Source organism: Myotis brandtii, unplaced genomic scaffold, assembly GCF_000412655.1.
Source record: "Myotis brandtii unplaced genomic scaffold, ASM41265v1 scaffold819, whole genome shotgun sequence".
NCBI classification, from domain to species: domain Eukaryota; kingdom Metazoa; phylum Chordata; class Mammalia; order Chiroptera; family Vespertilionidae; genus Myotis; species Myotis brandtii.
In genome coordinates, this window is record NW_005371320.1 from 578,116 (window position 1) to 592,294 (window position 14,179).

Consider the following 14,179-nt stretch of genomic DNA (forward strand, 5'->3'; position numbering starts at 1 on the left):
CAGACATAAAAGCAGCCTGAGCCTCCCCTCTTCTAGGCCAGGGACTTCTCCATAAATAAACCTTTCCTCCCCCCAAATGCTGACATTGGCCTTTCGAAGCATCAGGCACATGGCCTTTGGACGGGTAACACCCAGAGCAAGAGAGCAGCCAGACCCCAAAGAACGGGACCCAGGCCGAGAGCAGCCAGACCCCAAAGAACGGGGCCCAGGGCGAGAGCGGCCAGACCCCAAAGAACGGGGCCCAGGCCGAGAGCAGCCAGACCCCAAAGAACGGGGCCCAGGCCGAGAGCAGCCAGCTCTCAGAGATGCCCTTCCCTGTGGACAGCTATGCCCCTTGGAGCCTCAGGGTGAGCAGAGGGGTCGGCAGCATCTGAGGCCTCCAGCCACCCTCTCAGAGCAGCTCCAACCAAGGGCCCCACGCCCTGCTTTTACCTGGTGTGTGTGTGTGGAAGGGGCTCCCGTGTTAAAATGAAGACCCTGTGTTTCCTAGGGGAACAGCATGGCCCGTTGCTGGGGCAGCACCTGACTCCCCACAGGGCTCTCATCCTCCCTCCTGGCACCTCTGCCCAGCGAGCAGCAGGCCCTCCAGGAGAGCTGGCAGGACCTGCATCCCTATTCCGTGGTCTTCAATGTGCTCCACTGGTCACACACACATCTTGCTCAATCGCAGGCCTTGGGGTGTACTTCCTCCCACAAACTAGGTGGGAATCACCTGCAGGACTTCTTACCCTACAAGTCCTCGGGCCTCCCTGAGACTGTAACCCAGTAGGTCTAGGGCAGTGGTCGGCAAACTGCAGCTCGAGAGCCACATGCGACTCTTTGGCCCCTTGAGTGTGGCTCTTCCACAAAATACCACGTGCGGGCCCTGACCGGTTTGGCTCAGTGGATAGAGCAGGGGTCCTCAAACTTTTTAAACAGGGGGCCAGTTCACTGTCCCTCAGACCGTTGGAGGGCCGGACTATAGTTTAAAAACAAACTATGAACAAATTCCTATGCACACTGCACATATCTTATTTTGAAGTAAAAAAACAAAACGGGAACAAATACAATATTTGTATTTGCATGTGGCCCACGGGCCGTAGTTTGAGGACCCCTGTAACTCTATATCCCTCTCCTTTCCTCTCTGTAAAAAATCAATAAAATATATTTTAAAAAAATACCACGTGCAGGCACGCATGTACGGTGCGATTGAAACTTCATGGCCCATGCGCAGAAGTCGGTATTTTGTGGAAGAGCCACACTCAAGGGGCCAAAGAGCCACATGTGGCCCGCGAGCCACAGTTTGCCGACCACTGGTCTAGGGGGTACAGGGCTTGTCTGAAACCACTGCCCTGGAGACTCCTAAGGCACTGCTGGTTATGAGGCCACCCGCTCCTCACCCCCAGGCAGGAGCACCCGTTTCCCCACCAACAACAAAACTCAAATCCCCAGAGCTCCTTCCACTGGAAGGGAGACACAGAAGTAGGCCAGGGGCCAGGGCTGGCCCATGACCCAGGAGCTGCCCCCAGGGCTCCAGCAGGCTTCTGGGATCCGCTGGCCCTCCCACAGCTGGGCTCTGAATCTCCAGGAATCTGCCCTGATAGTTCGTAAGACTGATCACAACATTTGGCACCAGCAGAAGACTGATCTTTACAGATCCAATATGGTCTCTTGACAACCAGAAAAGAGCTCCTGGCTCTGGCCAGTTGCTCAGTGGTTAGAGCACCAGCCTGCAGACTGAAGGGCCCCGGGTTCAATTTCCAGTCAAGGGCACATACCTGGGTTGCAGATACCTGGGCCCAAGGCCGGGACCCATGCAGGAAGCAACCAATCGATGTGTCTCTCTCACATCGATGTTTCTCTTTCTTTCCCTCTCTCCCCCTCTCTCTAAAAATCAATGGAAAAATATCCTTGGGTGAGGATTAACAACAATAAGGAGAGTTCCTGCCCCATCCTCCCCAGTCCCGTGAATCACTGCTCTGGGAACCCACACCCCACTCTGCTGACAGCACATGGACATGGACTCTCATTAGACCCCTTTTAATAAACAAGTCCCCCTGCGTCTCCTCCAGCAGCGAAGGTCCCCTCAGGGCAGTTTCTGTGAACTGCTATTTGGAGCCGACGACTCCTCGTTTTTCCTGACCTACATGTGAGTGCGTGCAGGGAAGCGGGCTGCGGCCAGACTGAGAAGCCCAGGCCCTTCTCTCAGACCCGACCCTGTGGGGTAAGTGACACCCAGTGGCACGAGGAAGGAGAACAGGTTCTGTTTCTGCTCCTCACTAAGTAATCCCGTTTGTTCTTGCCCTACATTTGTCCTGGTTGAATTTGAATCAGTAGCAGGAAATAGCAAGTATATCTAATGGCAAGCACTCTCTTTTTAGAAGGTGTTAATTTAAGTGGCTTTTCAGCCTCTTAGTCATCTGATCGTTCCCACAAAGCAGGGCGCAGACAGCAGCCATCCCACCGGGCGCGCCGTTACCTGTCTGCAGGTACAGGTCTCCGTTGGTCCTGATGACCCAGGCAGCGTCCTCGCTCAGTGCCACAAACACGGCCTGGGGCAGCGCCTCGTACCAGTGCCGTTTGCCCTTGATGGTCACTTTGCCACAAGCAAAAGCCCGGTTAGACTTCTGCTCAATCTTCCAGAGGAGGGCTCCTGTGCAGATAAAGCGCCTGTCAGATCATGTGAGAGCACCCCCCTGGGCGCTGGGGAGGGGGTTCTCAACGCCGCCCTGGCTGCAGCCTCCCTGGGAAGAGCCCTCAGTGCCCAGGTCCATCTGTGGCCACCACCTGCCAGCCGTGTGGCTTCGGGTGTCGTGTCACGTAGTGTCGCCCATCTGATCTCATCTGTGAAATGGTGAGACCACATCACCAACACAGCACGGGGCTGGCACCTCACAGGCACTCATCACACTAAACAGGGGCGGGGCCTTCATCCCCAGGTGGCCGAGGTGAGACCCGCAGTGGTGCCCTGCGGCAGGCGGGAGTCCTGCAGGTGTCAGAGGGGAGTCGCTTCCGGACCAGCTCCATGGACAAGATGCAGAGAACGAAGCATCCGACCTGGGCTGTGCTTTCTTCACTCAAGGGGTTCTGATGGACATGAAGAAGGGGAGGGACGGAGGAAGGGAAGATGGGGGGCCTCGTAGACAGGGGGTGTGGCACAGGCTGGGCACCCAAGTGTGAGAAGCCACTGCCCAGGAATGACGGAAAGCACAGCAGCTGGACTAGAGGGTGGGCCCGAGGAGAGGAAGCAGGACAGATGCCCCAGCAAAGCTCCCCTAAGTGCCATGGCTCAGGTGCTGACACAGAACACCCGCCTTCTGGAGGCAGAGCTCTCACTAGAGAACGAGGGACAGGAGGGTTGGAAACACAAGGCAATTAACAGGGTCAGGGAAGAGTCAAAGTGTCTAAATGGCTGAGGAGATGAGCCCAAAGGGAAATGACAGAAAGAACGGAAACACAGTCATGCCCGCTGGTGGAGGAGGTTGTCTCAGTCAGTCTCTAAGGAAAAACACTTTTCAAACAAGCAAAGAGGTAAAACAAGCCACCCCGACAAGCTAGTATTTTAAACAGTGACAAAGCCCAGGGGGAGCTAAGGGAATCCACTGCGAAGGCACAGAGGACAGTCCAAGGCCAGACGCACTTTAGTAGGACTTCCTACCAGCACCCTAGCGACAAACCAGGTACCGCCGGCAGATACACAGAAACACCTCTGTTCTGCCTGCCTGCCCCCCAACAGGCGAGGTGGGAAACACCACGACCAAACAGTGAGCAGGCACTGCAGCCCAGCGGCTCCTCATTCAGGGATGCCGGCGCCCGTTAGGTCAAAGTGACGATCGTGGCATCAGACAATGGGTGCTTTTTCTTTCTACAGTCAGGGAGCAGATTAGTCACCCAGAGAATGAATATATATATAATATATGTGTGTGTATACATATATAATATATATATATGTTATATATATGTTATATATATATATATATATATATATGTATGTATATATCTCATTTAAAAATGATGTCTAAAAAGGAAACCAAATAGCCTGAACATATCCAACATATGCATCGGCCCATCTTCCTTAGTTCAGCTGCGTTAAAGCAACACTAAGAAACAGAAATGCATTTTATTTTTATAAGGAGCATGTTAACATCTCCCTCCATATCCTCAAAATTCAAGTTATTCGTATAGCCTACAAAAAATGTTCACGTGTTACCACTGCAATTAATAAAAAAACAAAAACTCACACTGAACATCCCTTTACACTATTTAACTGATAGCAAACGAAGCAATCTGTCTGGAGAAAAGCCCTCCTCCTAGGGGGGGGTGGGGGAGGCGGAGAGAAGCTGTCTGTGGAATGGGCTGCAGGGACCTCCAGTGAAGGTGGTGACCCTGGGGCGGGAAGCAGAGCAAGCGAACCTGAGGGCGAGACTGCCACCTGCTGGACGGCATCTTCAAACTTCTGCCAGCGCAGCCCGGCGCCCCGCAAGGCACTGCAGAACAGGCCGCCTCTGTAGTCCAGGCACCAGACGTGCTTCTCGGAGACCCCCAGGCTGAGTATGCCGTGGCCGGGGCCAGAGTAGCCCATCCAGCTTTCTGCAAACTGAGGAGAGCGGTGAGTTCTGTGCGGAGGACGCGCTGCGCTTGCTGTCCTGTCACCCTGGGGCAGCCCTGTGTGCTACGCCGTCCTTCCTAACGTCACGCTTACACGGACAGACCTGGCTCTGTCACAGACACCTGTCTGTGCAGCACCTCACCACCGACATTAGCAGAAGCAGCTCTGCCACTATCTTGTCCTGTCACCCCGGGGCAGCCCTGTGTGCTACGCCGTCCTTCCTAACGTCACGCTTACATGGACAGACCTGGCTCTGTCACAGACACCACCGACATTAGCAGAAGCAGCTCTGCCACTATCTTGGTTGTGTGTGTTTTCATCAATTTTAAAAATATTTATTGTTGAAAATATGACAGATACCCCCCATTGACCCCTTCTAGCCCACATTTTCAGTCACTGTCCCAATCCTCGCGCACAAGGCACAGGGTGTGGCTCGTAGAAATCTGGCCGGGATGCTCTGTGGGGTGAATTTTGAGGACTAAGGTCTTCCTCAGGGGCATGAAGGCAGGAGAAAGGTCTTCAAAGTGCCAGGCGCCCTTTCCTCTGGGGAAGGGCTGTTCTAAGCTCTGGCCTAGAATCCCCAGAGCCTGCCCCACACCGCGTCCGCCTGGCGATGCCGTTTGCTTTCACGTGCACTGCGGCATCCCCGGCTCCAAACAGCCGGCAGCCGAGGCACTCGGAACAGACAGACACGCCAGAGACTGACGGAGGCCAGGCCCTCGGCACTTCGTCCCAGAACCAGGTAGCTGTGCGTCCCACTTTCGACACAGCAGGTCGAGAGGGGTCTGGGACCAGCCTGGCCCTTCACTGGCAAGTGTAAGCCACTCCACTGTCCCAAGGCTCAGGTTCTTTCTCTGTGAAGTGGGACAACAGCGCCTACCTCCTGGCTTGTTCTGTTTTTAGAGAAGTAACGAGTTAACTTGTGATGCCTGGCACAGTGCCTGCCCAAACGGCACCGTTACCAGCGCCGAGAACCTGGCGGGACGTGCCGGGAAGCACAGGTGGCTGCAGCTCACACTCACCCCCCTCGGTAGGAAAGTTACCACACAGGGATCATTCTGAAAACAAATACCTCTAACAGTAATTACCTGCTCAGGGAAGTGAACACTAATTAAAAAGCACTTTTTAAATAAATGACCAAGGACGGTTCATAATCGTCTCCTGCTGCGTGGGCTCAGAGGCCCGAGGCACTGGACCCAGCCTGCGGGAGCCTTGGCCAGTGCTGCAGGCCGAGGAGCCAGCGCCGGGCCTGCAGCCGGTGCCGTGGGCAGCCTGAGGCGGCGGCGAGGACAGTCCCTGCCTCCCACCTGCTCAGAGCCCTCTCCACCGCCAGTGCTGGTCCTCTGCCCACCGGTGTCTGGAATGGCCCGGCCGAGGCAGGCCTCCCCGAGGCGACCAAAACTAGTGCCTGTGCTGGCAGGACGCTGCTTCTGCGGAGACGCGGGTTACGGAGCAGGGACACAGGCCATCCACGGGCCATCCGCGGCCCTGCACCGGAAATGCCCCCACCCAGACTTCAAACACTTGCCCCGCAGGTTTTGCAGTAGAAAGAGAACTTCTTTCCATAAAAAGGAACACAGGTCGCCAATGACGTCCCTGAAGCTGAAGCCCACATACCTGATCAGACTTCAGCAGCCCAGCGTCGTCGTCGGCCGGCTGGCTCAGGTCCTGCAGGGAGCGGCTGCCTCCGAGCTCTGCCACACTCGTCTCCGAGGATGAAGAGGGCAGCCCTTGGGCATAGATGTCCTCTTCGTCGCTGGACGTCAGCACCTGATCCCGTGAAGAATGCTCAGGGCGAGGGTCCTGGGCGCTGGCCGCCGAGGCACAGACGGGAGAAGTCAGCCATCCGCCCACACTCCCCAGGTCACATTCGGAAGCAACCCCTGCTCTCTGGCCCGTGCCATCATCAGTGACAGCATGCCAGGGATCGGAACCGAGGTGGCCAGGAGCCGCCACGTGCATCAGCAGGCCCTGCTCTCCGCTGGTCTCCTTGGCGCTGCCTTTGTTCACTCTGGTCTCCAGCAGCCTGCCCTCAGCACTGGGAGCCCAGCTAGGGCTGGAAGGCACGGGGGGCAAGTCCAGGAGAGAGGCTTCAGACACCGTGCACTGGGGAACCTCCGGCTCCCAGGCCCCCTCCTTCTGGGCCTCAGCAGGGCTGTCCTGGTCTTGGCAAGGTGACTGTCTGCTACTGGGTCCACTGTCCGCAGCACGAGGCTCCCCCTCGAGCTCTGTGACCTCGCCACCTTCCACATCTCCCCTCGGGTGCAGGGGTAGGTGCAACCCCCCACCATGCAGCTCCATCTCGCCTGCCGGGCTCCATCGCAGGACCTCCACTCTGTCATCTTCGCTGAGTAAGTCAGGGGCGGGCTCAGGCGCCTCCAGGACACTGAATGCTTCCGGGTCATGGTTCTCCTGCAGGACACCATTCACCTCGCCACTGAGGCTGCTCTCCCAGTCGGGAGACTCTGTGCTCACCCGATCCACGATGCTGCCCAAACTTGAGGTCGTGGACAGCAGGTCTGTGTTCAGGGACTGGGGACTGTCATCAGGAAACTCACAGCAGGGAGTCGATTCAAGGGAACTGTGCCAGGCGCTCCTGCCTCCGCCTTCTAATTTAAAATAAGAATGTTTAAAATGAGGTATGGTCCTTCATAAAGACACGAATCCAAAACCACAATTTTAAGACCCTGGCCAGGTTGCCCAGTTGGTTAGAGCATCGTCCCCAATACGCCAACGCTGTGGGTTTGACCCGTCAGGGCCCACAGAAGAAGCGATCCATGAATGCAGACCTAAGTAGCCAATACTTCTCTCTCTTCCTCTTTCTCTCTAAAAGAGTTCTGGCTCAAGAAAAATACATTTTAAGTAAAGAAAAAAATGTTTCAAACAAATGAAAAAATACATTTTAAACTGGCAAAGAACAAACCTCTTAAGTACAAGTGACACCAACGCAGGGATATTTTAAATGGATGCAAACATCCCACATGCCATGGGCTCTGAGGCTTCCCTCAAGACATGTAACTCGCCCTAACTGGTTTGGCTCTGTGGATAGATCGTCAGCCTGCGGACTGAAGGGTCCCAGGTTCGATTCTGGTCAAGGGCATGTACCTTGCTTGCGGGCACATACCCAGTAGGGAGTGTGCAGGAGGCAGCTGATCGATGTTTCTAACTGTCTATCCCTCTCCTTACGCTCTGTAAAAAATCAATAAAAAAAAAAAAAAAGACATGTAACTCAGAAAAATAAAAGAACAAATGAACCACAGACCAACTTTTAGAAGTTATGAAAATGCGGAGGAATCTGGTAAAATTCCCTTCGATACTGCAATGTCTTTAGCTAAGAGGAGTCTGAAGTTGAAGATATTCCATGTAAACCCCGTGTCTGGTAGCAAACACACCCGGTGGTCAACATGAATGATCCACCTGGACACGGGGTCACTCTTGTCTCATGCCCTCCAGTGAGGTTCCCAACGTCTGTCTAGTAAGCGGTAGACATGAGTAAGCCAGACTTTTATTTAAAGACCAAGGAGCACAGAACCCCGCCAGGAGGCAGGGCGCCCCGCACACAGGTGGGCGCTCCTATTTAACCCTCACGGCGATGCTTCCCGCGGGTCAAGGGCAGAACTTGGCAGCGCGCCTCCTCTGGGGGAGGAACGCTCTGTTTTGAGGACCCTCTCTGCTGACCTGTCCTGTGAAGGGCGAGTGCCCACTCAGCACGCAGCACTCCCAAGGCCCCCAGGAGCGGAGGCACCAGCGTGTGCCCCACACAGACGTACCTGCCTTCTTCTTCCTCCTCTTCTTCACTTTGAGAGGCTTCACAACGAGCTCCTGGTCGAAGTCTTCTGAGCTAATGACACTGAACCTCTGCGAGGCGGGCTGGCTGCCCCTGCCCAGCTCCAGGGCTACCTGGGGCCCGGAGCCGCTGTCGGTGGAGTTGAGCGAGCTGCTCCTGCTCCTCGGCTCGCTGGCCACGGAGCTGGCCACTGAAGCGCCTCTGAGCCTCGGCTCCGAGACTGTGGCCCCTGGTGGCCTCTCTGTGTGCTGCGCGGGGACTTGCTCTGTGCATCCTGGCGTCTCCAGACTGTCTCGTCCTGAGAAAGAAGAGTTCCATTTTACCACCGCGTATCCAAGAGTTGACGTGCTCTTATGTTAACTTATCCCACACACCAGCCTCTGAATGCAGAGAACTCACAAAACTCAAAGAATCGCACAAAATATTCCATCAACGGTTTTTGTTCTCCAGGCAGCTCATCTATCAAACAGTCTCCACAGCTGTCTTGTCAATAACTCCACAGGAAGGGAACACCACTGAGTACAGAGCGCCTCTCACTGACTCACGAATAATTTAGAGGAGAGGCCTGTCTGAAAAGGGCCTGTGCTGTCTGTGCCCACCCCGGGCCCTGAATATCCGTTAATGTACCCAAGGGCTTTGAAAACATCTGCATGCCTGTCGTGACACTTCTCCACATCAGGGAGGAAAGGCAGGTGTCCACCAGAGCGAATTCAAGACCATGTTCATTAGACCAGGCAGTGCCCGCTCCAGGCAGAGGCAGGGAGAGGAGCGGCCGGGAAAGCGCCCGGGCTCTGGCCCAGCACAGAGAACAGGCAAGTGTCCCCCTCCATGGGCCCGCCCTTCTCTCACTCGACACCAGCAGGTCACCAGGGCCCGAGCGGCTCCAGTCACATCCCTCAGCACAGGACTGGGGGCCACTTTGATCTACTGCGTGCCAGGCACCATTCCAGGTGCTGAGACGCGGCCATCACCGGCAGACGGCACTCCTTTCCCGGGGTTGTCGGGCAGAGAGTGGCTCCTGGGGCTCCCGGGACTGCAGAGCAGGCTCTGCTGCGTGAAGCCCAGGGCGGGGCGGTGCCTGTGCCAGGTCACACAGCGAATGGACAGCAGCTCTCGGTCTGGCGCTGCGCTGTCCGGCACAGAAGCCACTACCCACGGAGCTGTTTACGTTCAGATGAATTAAAATGAAACACTGAAAAGGCAGCTCCTCAGTTGCACTTGCCACTCAAGTCCTCAGCAGCCAGGTGTGGACAGGGGCCACCTGCCGGACAGTGCGGATACAGAGCAAGGGAGGGACACGGTTACTCCAACCCCTGGGGTGGGGGGGTAGGATGAGGAAGGCGGTGGGTGGAGGGACAGGGGTCTTGCACTTCCTTCAGGCTTGTTGTAAAAGACCAACAGAACCCCTGTGACACTGCTCTGTGACCTCAGAGGCCCCACAAATGCAGGGGCTCTGGGACAGGAAGTGCTGTGTTCGGCTCACGCAGCGCAGAGGTGGTGTCTTTGGGCCCCTCGGGCACCTTGCTGAGACTCGGCACCTCCCATGCGGCTGTTCTGAGGGTTATAAGATCGGGAATGTTGAGCACTTAGCCGCTCTGGTTCCCACCAGGAGCCAGTTCACTAAGCACCCCGAGCATTAGTGCTGCGACGTGTGCCCGAGAAGCCACAGTAAGGTCCTCTGCTTGTGAGAATCTGGGCTCGTGTGAATTACCAAACAAAAGTCAAAGGCACAGAGGCTAACAGTTCTACAGGACGAGCTGTGGTAGGTGAAGTATGTCCCAGATGACGGGTTAAATGTTGTAAAATCTTATGCAAATCTAGGTCTTTTGCAGCATTAGTCCCACATGCTGCCTAGAGTATCAGCAGTCGGTCGAGTGGGCACTGAGTTCTCGCTCCCCCTCACCCGACCTCCCACCTTCCAGACCCATGGGAGCAACTCTACCAAGGGGAGACCTGTCCGATGCAGGCCGTAAAGTAGGAAGGCTTCAAGGACAGTGGTGTACTGAGTATTTTAAGAATCATAAGAAGCCTGCCAGATGCCTTCCTTGTTCGGATAAAGCCACAATCATTTAGCAAAATGGTCAGTGTCATAAATAAAAACTGCCACTGCACACACACAGTACCTGCATTTCCAATACAAACCTACAGATGCTAGTCCCTCCGGCCTGCTCGAAATCCTTATGATGTTCCTATCTCCCTTTAAGAGAAATATTTCATTTTCTGTGCAGGAAACAGACACGATATCACCTGATCCTTCCAAACCAGCAATCGTGGCCTGTCCAGAAACAAAAACAAAATCACAACACCAGGCAAGACTGCTCTACTAGACCCGAGCGCACCAGCAGCGTAGGGACCCAAGTACGCCCACTGTGTTTTGTTACGAAACTTCATGGAAGTTGGTAGGTGGTCCAACCCACAGTCAGGTGACACTGAGCGGGTCTGACTTGGAGTCTACTCTTCACCAGTAAATTCACGTGCATGAGGAGCAGTCTCCCACCTCCTGGCCGCTCTCTGGACCTTGTCCTCACCTGCTCCCCACTCCCTATGACACGGAGCTCCTCCTCCCTGCAGGACCTGCCTGGCGACCACACACAGCTCTGCTCATAAGATGAGAAACTGAAACTTTTTTTAAGTTTCTATATCTGACTCTAATAGTAATAATCTACTATCACCATGATTTTTAAACAGAAATGGCAAAATGATGTGTCTCCATTTGGGCAGAGGGACCAAGGGTACGAGAACAGGGTGGAAAGGAAGCTGGAGAGCCCCGTTGGCTCAGACCGCCTAGGGAGGCCGCGGGAGTCATTCTCTGCTACTGTTCCTGCCACGCTGGCCTTCATTCACACACCCAGCCACTGGCAGTCAGGAGAAACATGGCCCAAATAGACTACAAAGAACAAGTTTAATTTTGTGCTTAAGTGCAAAAAAACCCCACCATTTCTTGGCCGGGGGCAGGACTATGAATAGCAAACCAAGTGTTTTTTCAAATCTACACAAATAATCAAACCTTCACCTGATTTCCTTGACTGGCCCAGAGGGACAAATAAAGCATGAGAACCTATTCCGTTCCCTCCAGCACCTGAGAGGCAGCCCCAGATAAGCCTCGAGACACCAGAATGGGGTGCAGCCGTGCCACCTACCTGGTTGACAGTGTCTAGAAGGTAAACACTATATTCGTTCCAACTCAGCACCCAGCCTTCCCGGAAGAAGCAGGAAACCAGCCCCAGGTGCCTCTCGGGTAAGCTGCCACTTCCCGGGTCGAAGGAATCCAGGCGCGGGTACAACTCGAAGGGCTTGACTCCTCCAGCAAAGGCATCTTTTAAGATAAACGTGGCTTGCACAGTCCCCTGGACGTCAGCCCTCCACAGCCGGAGCCCTGGCCGGGATGCGTACAAGGTCAGATCGCTTTGCTTACAAAGTCCTGGTATAAAACAAGCACCAAACTTCCCGGTGCTGGAATTAAAGAAAGAAAGAAACAAGACAGGGCTGATTGAAAGCGACCGCTGCTGCTCACTCCAACAGGCATGTTTCCTAAGCCTAACAAGATAGATTTCTGAGGACCCTTTTCTGTTTCTCTTGCTCATGGAACCAGCCAGCCCTGCACCCAGCCGACAGGTCTCTCCTCACACTCCTGACACCCAGGAGGGCGCACCCATGAGCGCACCTCCTGGTTCCCAGGTCACCGCTTCCTGTGTTCCCTGCGGCGCTGCACCAACTGCTTTAGCTGCACGCTCTTGTTTAATCCCCACGACCCTGCGAGGCAAATATTACGACTCCTGTTCGAGAGAGAACTGAAGCAGGAGCTGGCAACTCCATTCTGCCCGCCGCTCTGGCTGAGACCGCTCCATCTGATCACCGCCTCATGCCCACTCCCCACGAATGAGCTTCATGTCTGGGGTCCAGGCAGTCCTTTGGGAGTTTTTCTAAACTGTCAGAGGGACCAAATCTCCCTTCTGAAACCATGAAATATCGAACACTAACAAAAGAACATGTGTCATATATGTGGTATGTTGTTTATGATGCATATACCCAGGAGCCCTCCCTCATGCTCCCGGGCCCCAAGAAGTCCCTGCTGCTCCACTCCCAGGGGGGACCACTAGGCTGTTCGTGCTCCCCGTGCCCTTGCTTTCACTGATGGGTGAGCCACAAGCCCATGTATTCCTGAATGAGCACTGTGTCTCCCATTGTGTAACAGTACGCTGCTCTCTGCACACTTCTGACACTTGCTTTTAACATGACACAGGAGCATTTCTAAGATCCGTCCTTCCCGGATAAGGCTGTGGCTCATTCACCGTCACTGCTACACAGTACCCCACGCTTGCTCACATACTCCCATGTGGATGGGATTTGAATGATTTCCCCGTTTCCGTTCTGAACAGCAGCGCGAGGAGCATTTTTGCACGTGACCTCCAGTACACAGCTGCCAGTTTGTGGAGATCGCGGAAGCGGGACTGTGGGTTGCTGAGTGAGAGAAACTGAAGTCTGGAGACCACTTCAAACTTTCCCAGTGACCATCCCGACGACACTCCCATCAGCAGTCTCTGCGTCCTCACTGCTCCATGTTGGCAAACCTCAGCCTTCACCAGCTCACGTGTTAAGAGGTTCAAATCAACCCTAAGTCCTGCTGATTCTCTCTCCAAAATATTTCTCTGGTTTTGAACAGTAGAAAGAGTACTGGCTTGCCCAGCGGCGCCGCTCAGTGGTTGAGCGTTGACCCAGACACCAAGAAGTCACTGGCTCGATTCCCACTCAGGGCCCATGCCTGGGTTGCAGGCTCGATTCCCAGCTGGGGCGTGCAGGGGGCAGCCTATCAATGTTTCTCTTTCTCTCTACCTTCTCCCTCTCCCTTCTTCTCTCTCTGAAAACCACTAAAAACTAATTAAAAAAGAGTACTGGCTTTACACTGACACCTCCTAGCTATGTGGTGTGTGGCCCTTTTAGACCTCGGTTTTCTAGTCTGTAAAAAGGGATAATAACTCCCATCTCCAAGGCTGAGGTGAGGATCGAGTCCCCACAGTCGCTCACCTGCCATGCACGCGGCTGCAGGCGCTCACAGCTGGGAGCTGCTCCTCACTCTACTCACGTCCCCAGAGAATGTCGGTCCTGTGTGCTGTGTCTCCCCACTGCAAAGCACCGCAGCACACCCATCCCCGGAGGGGGCCCCCAGGGATCACAGATAAAGTATGTGGGTGCTTCTCTGCCCTTCGTGTCTCGCTAGGTCCCCACGGCACCTCAGTAACGACATCCCTCTGGACAGGGTCCAAGGAGGATACCACAGGTCAAACTCTCTTTCAAACCAAGACTGTTACTAACTGAGGGTGTCCACAGACACCTCTCTAACCAGCAACGCGTCTCATCGCGGCCCTGGGTGGACTGAGAGACGCAAAGGAGTTCCAGCAGGGCGGCCACCCCTCCCCTGCCTTTCCTGTCAAATCAATTCTGCTGGGTGATCCCATGGGTCAATCTGCCTTTTCCAGGGGCCGGCAGGAGGTCACTGCTGTGAACAGACCAAGCTGCTGACGGAAGGGCTGCTCAGCAGGGGAGAAGGCCGGAGGGGGGGGGGCTGCCACGCAGAACAGAGAATAAGCTCCCCCTGTGTGTGGGGACAGAGATCAATGCTGGCTGCACCCGCTGACCTCAGCCGCCCTCCCCGATGGCACCGGCACTACCAGCCTCCCCGCCCTCACCAGCGCCTGTCAGTTCCACCATGCTTCCACTCACCACCCCCACCCTCTCCTCCTTCCCAGCCCGGGTGTCCTCTCCTGGTACTCGTCCAGCTCCCACCCACCCTCTCCCACTGCCCC

General features: G+C 55.1%; 1 protein-coding gene across 1 annotated transcript in view; it reads right to left on the bottom strand.

The window, feature by feature from the left end:
- Window positions 1-14,179, bottom strand: part of TECPR2 (tectonin beta-propeller repeat containing 2) — an 83,104-nt gene that overhangs the window by 30,629 nt on the left and 38,296 nt on the right. The window contains exons 6-11 of the mRNA XM_005884108.2: window positions 11,516-11,828; window positions 10,518-10,650; window positions 8,359-8,673; window positions 6,206-7,197; window positions 4,393-4,576; window positions 2,459-2,632 (exon numbers count right to left, since the gene is read on the bottom strand). Of these exons, the coding sequence (XP_005884170.1) occupies window positions 2,459-2,632; window positions 4,393-4,576; window positions 6,206-7,197; window positions 8,359-8,673; window positions 10,518-10,650; window positions 11,516-11,828 (2,111 nt within the window). The remainder of the gene's footprint in view (window positions 1-2,458; window positions 2,633-4,392; window positions 4,577-6,205; window positions 7,198-8,358; window positions 8,674-10,517; window positions 10,651-11,515; window positions 11,829-14,179) is intronic.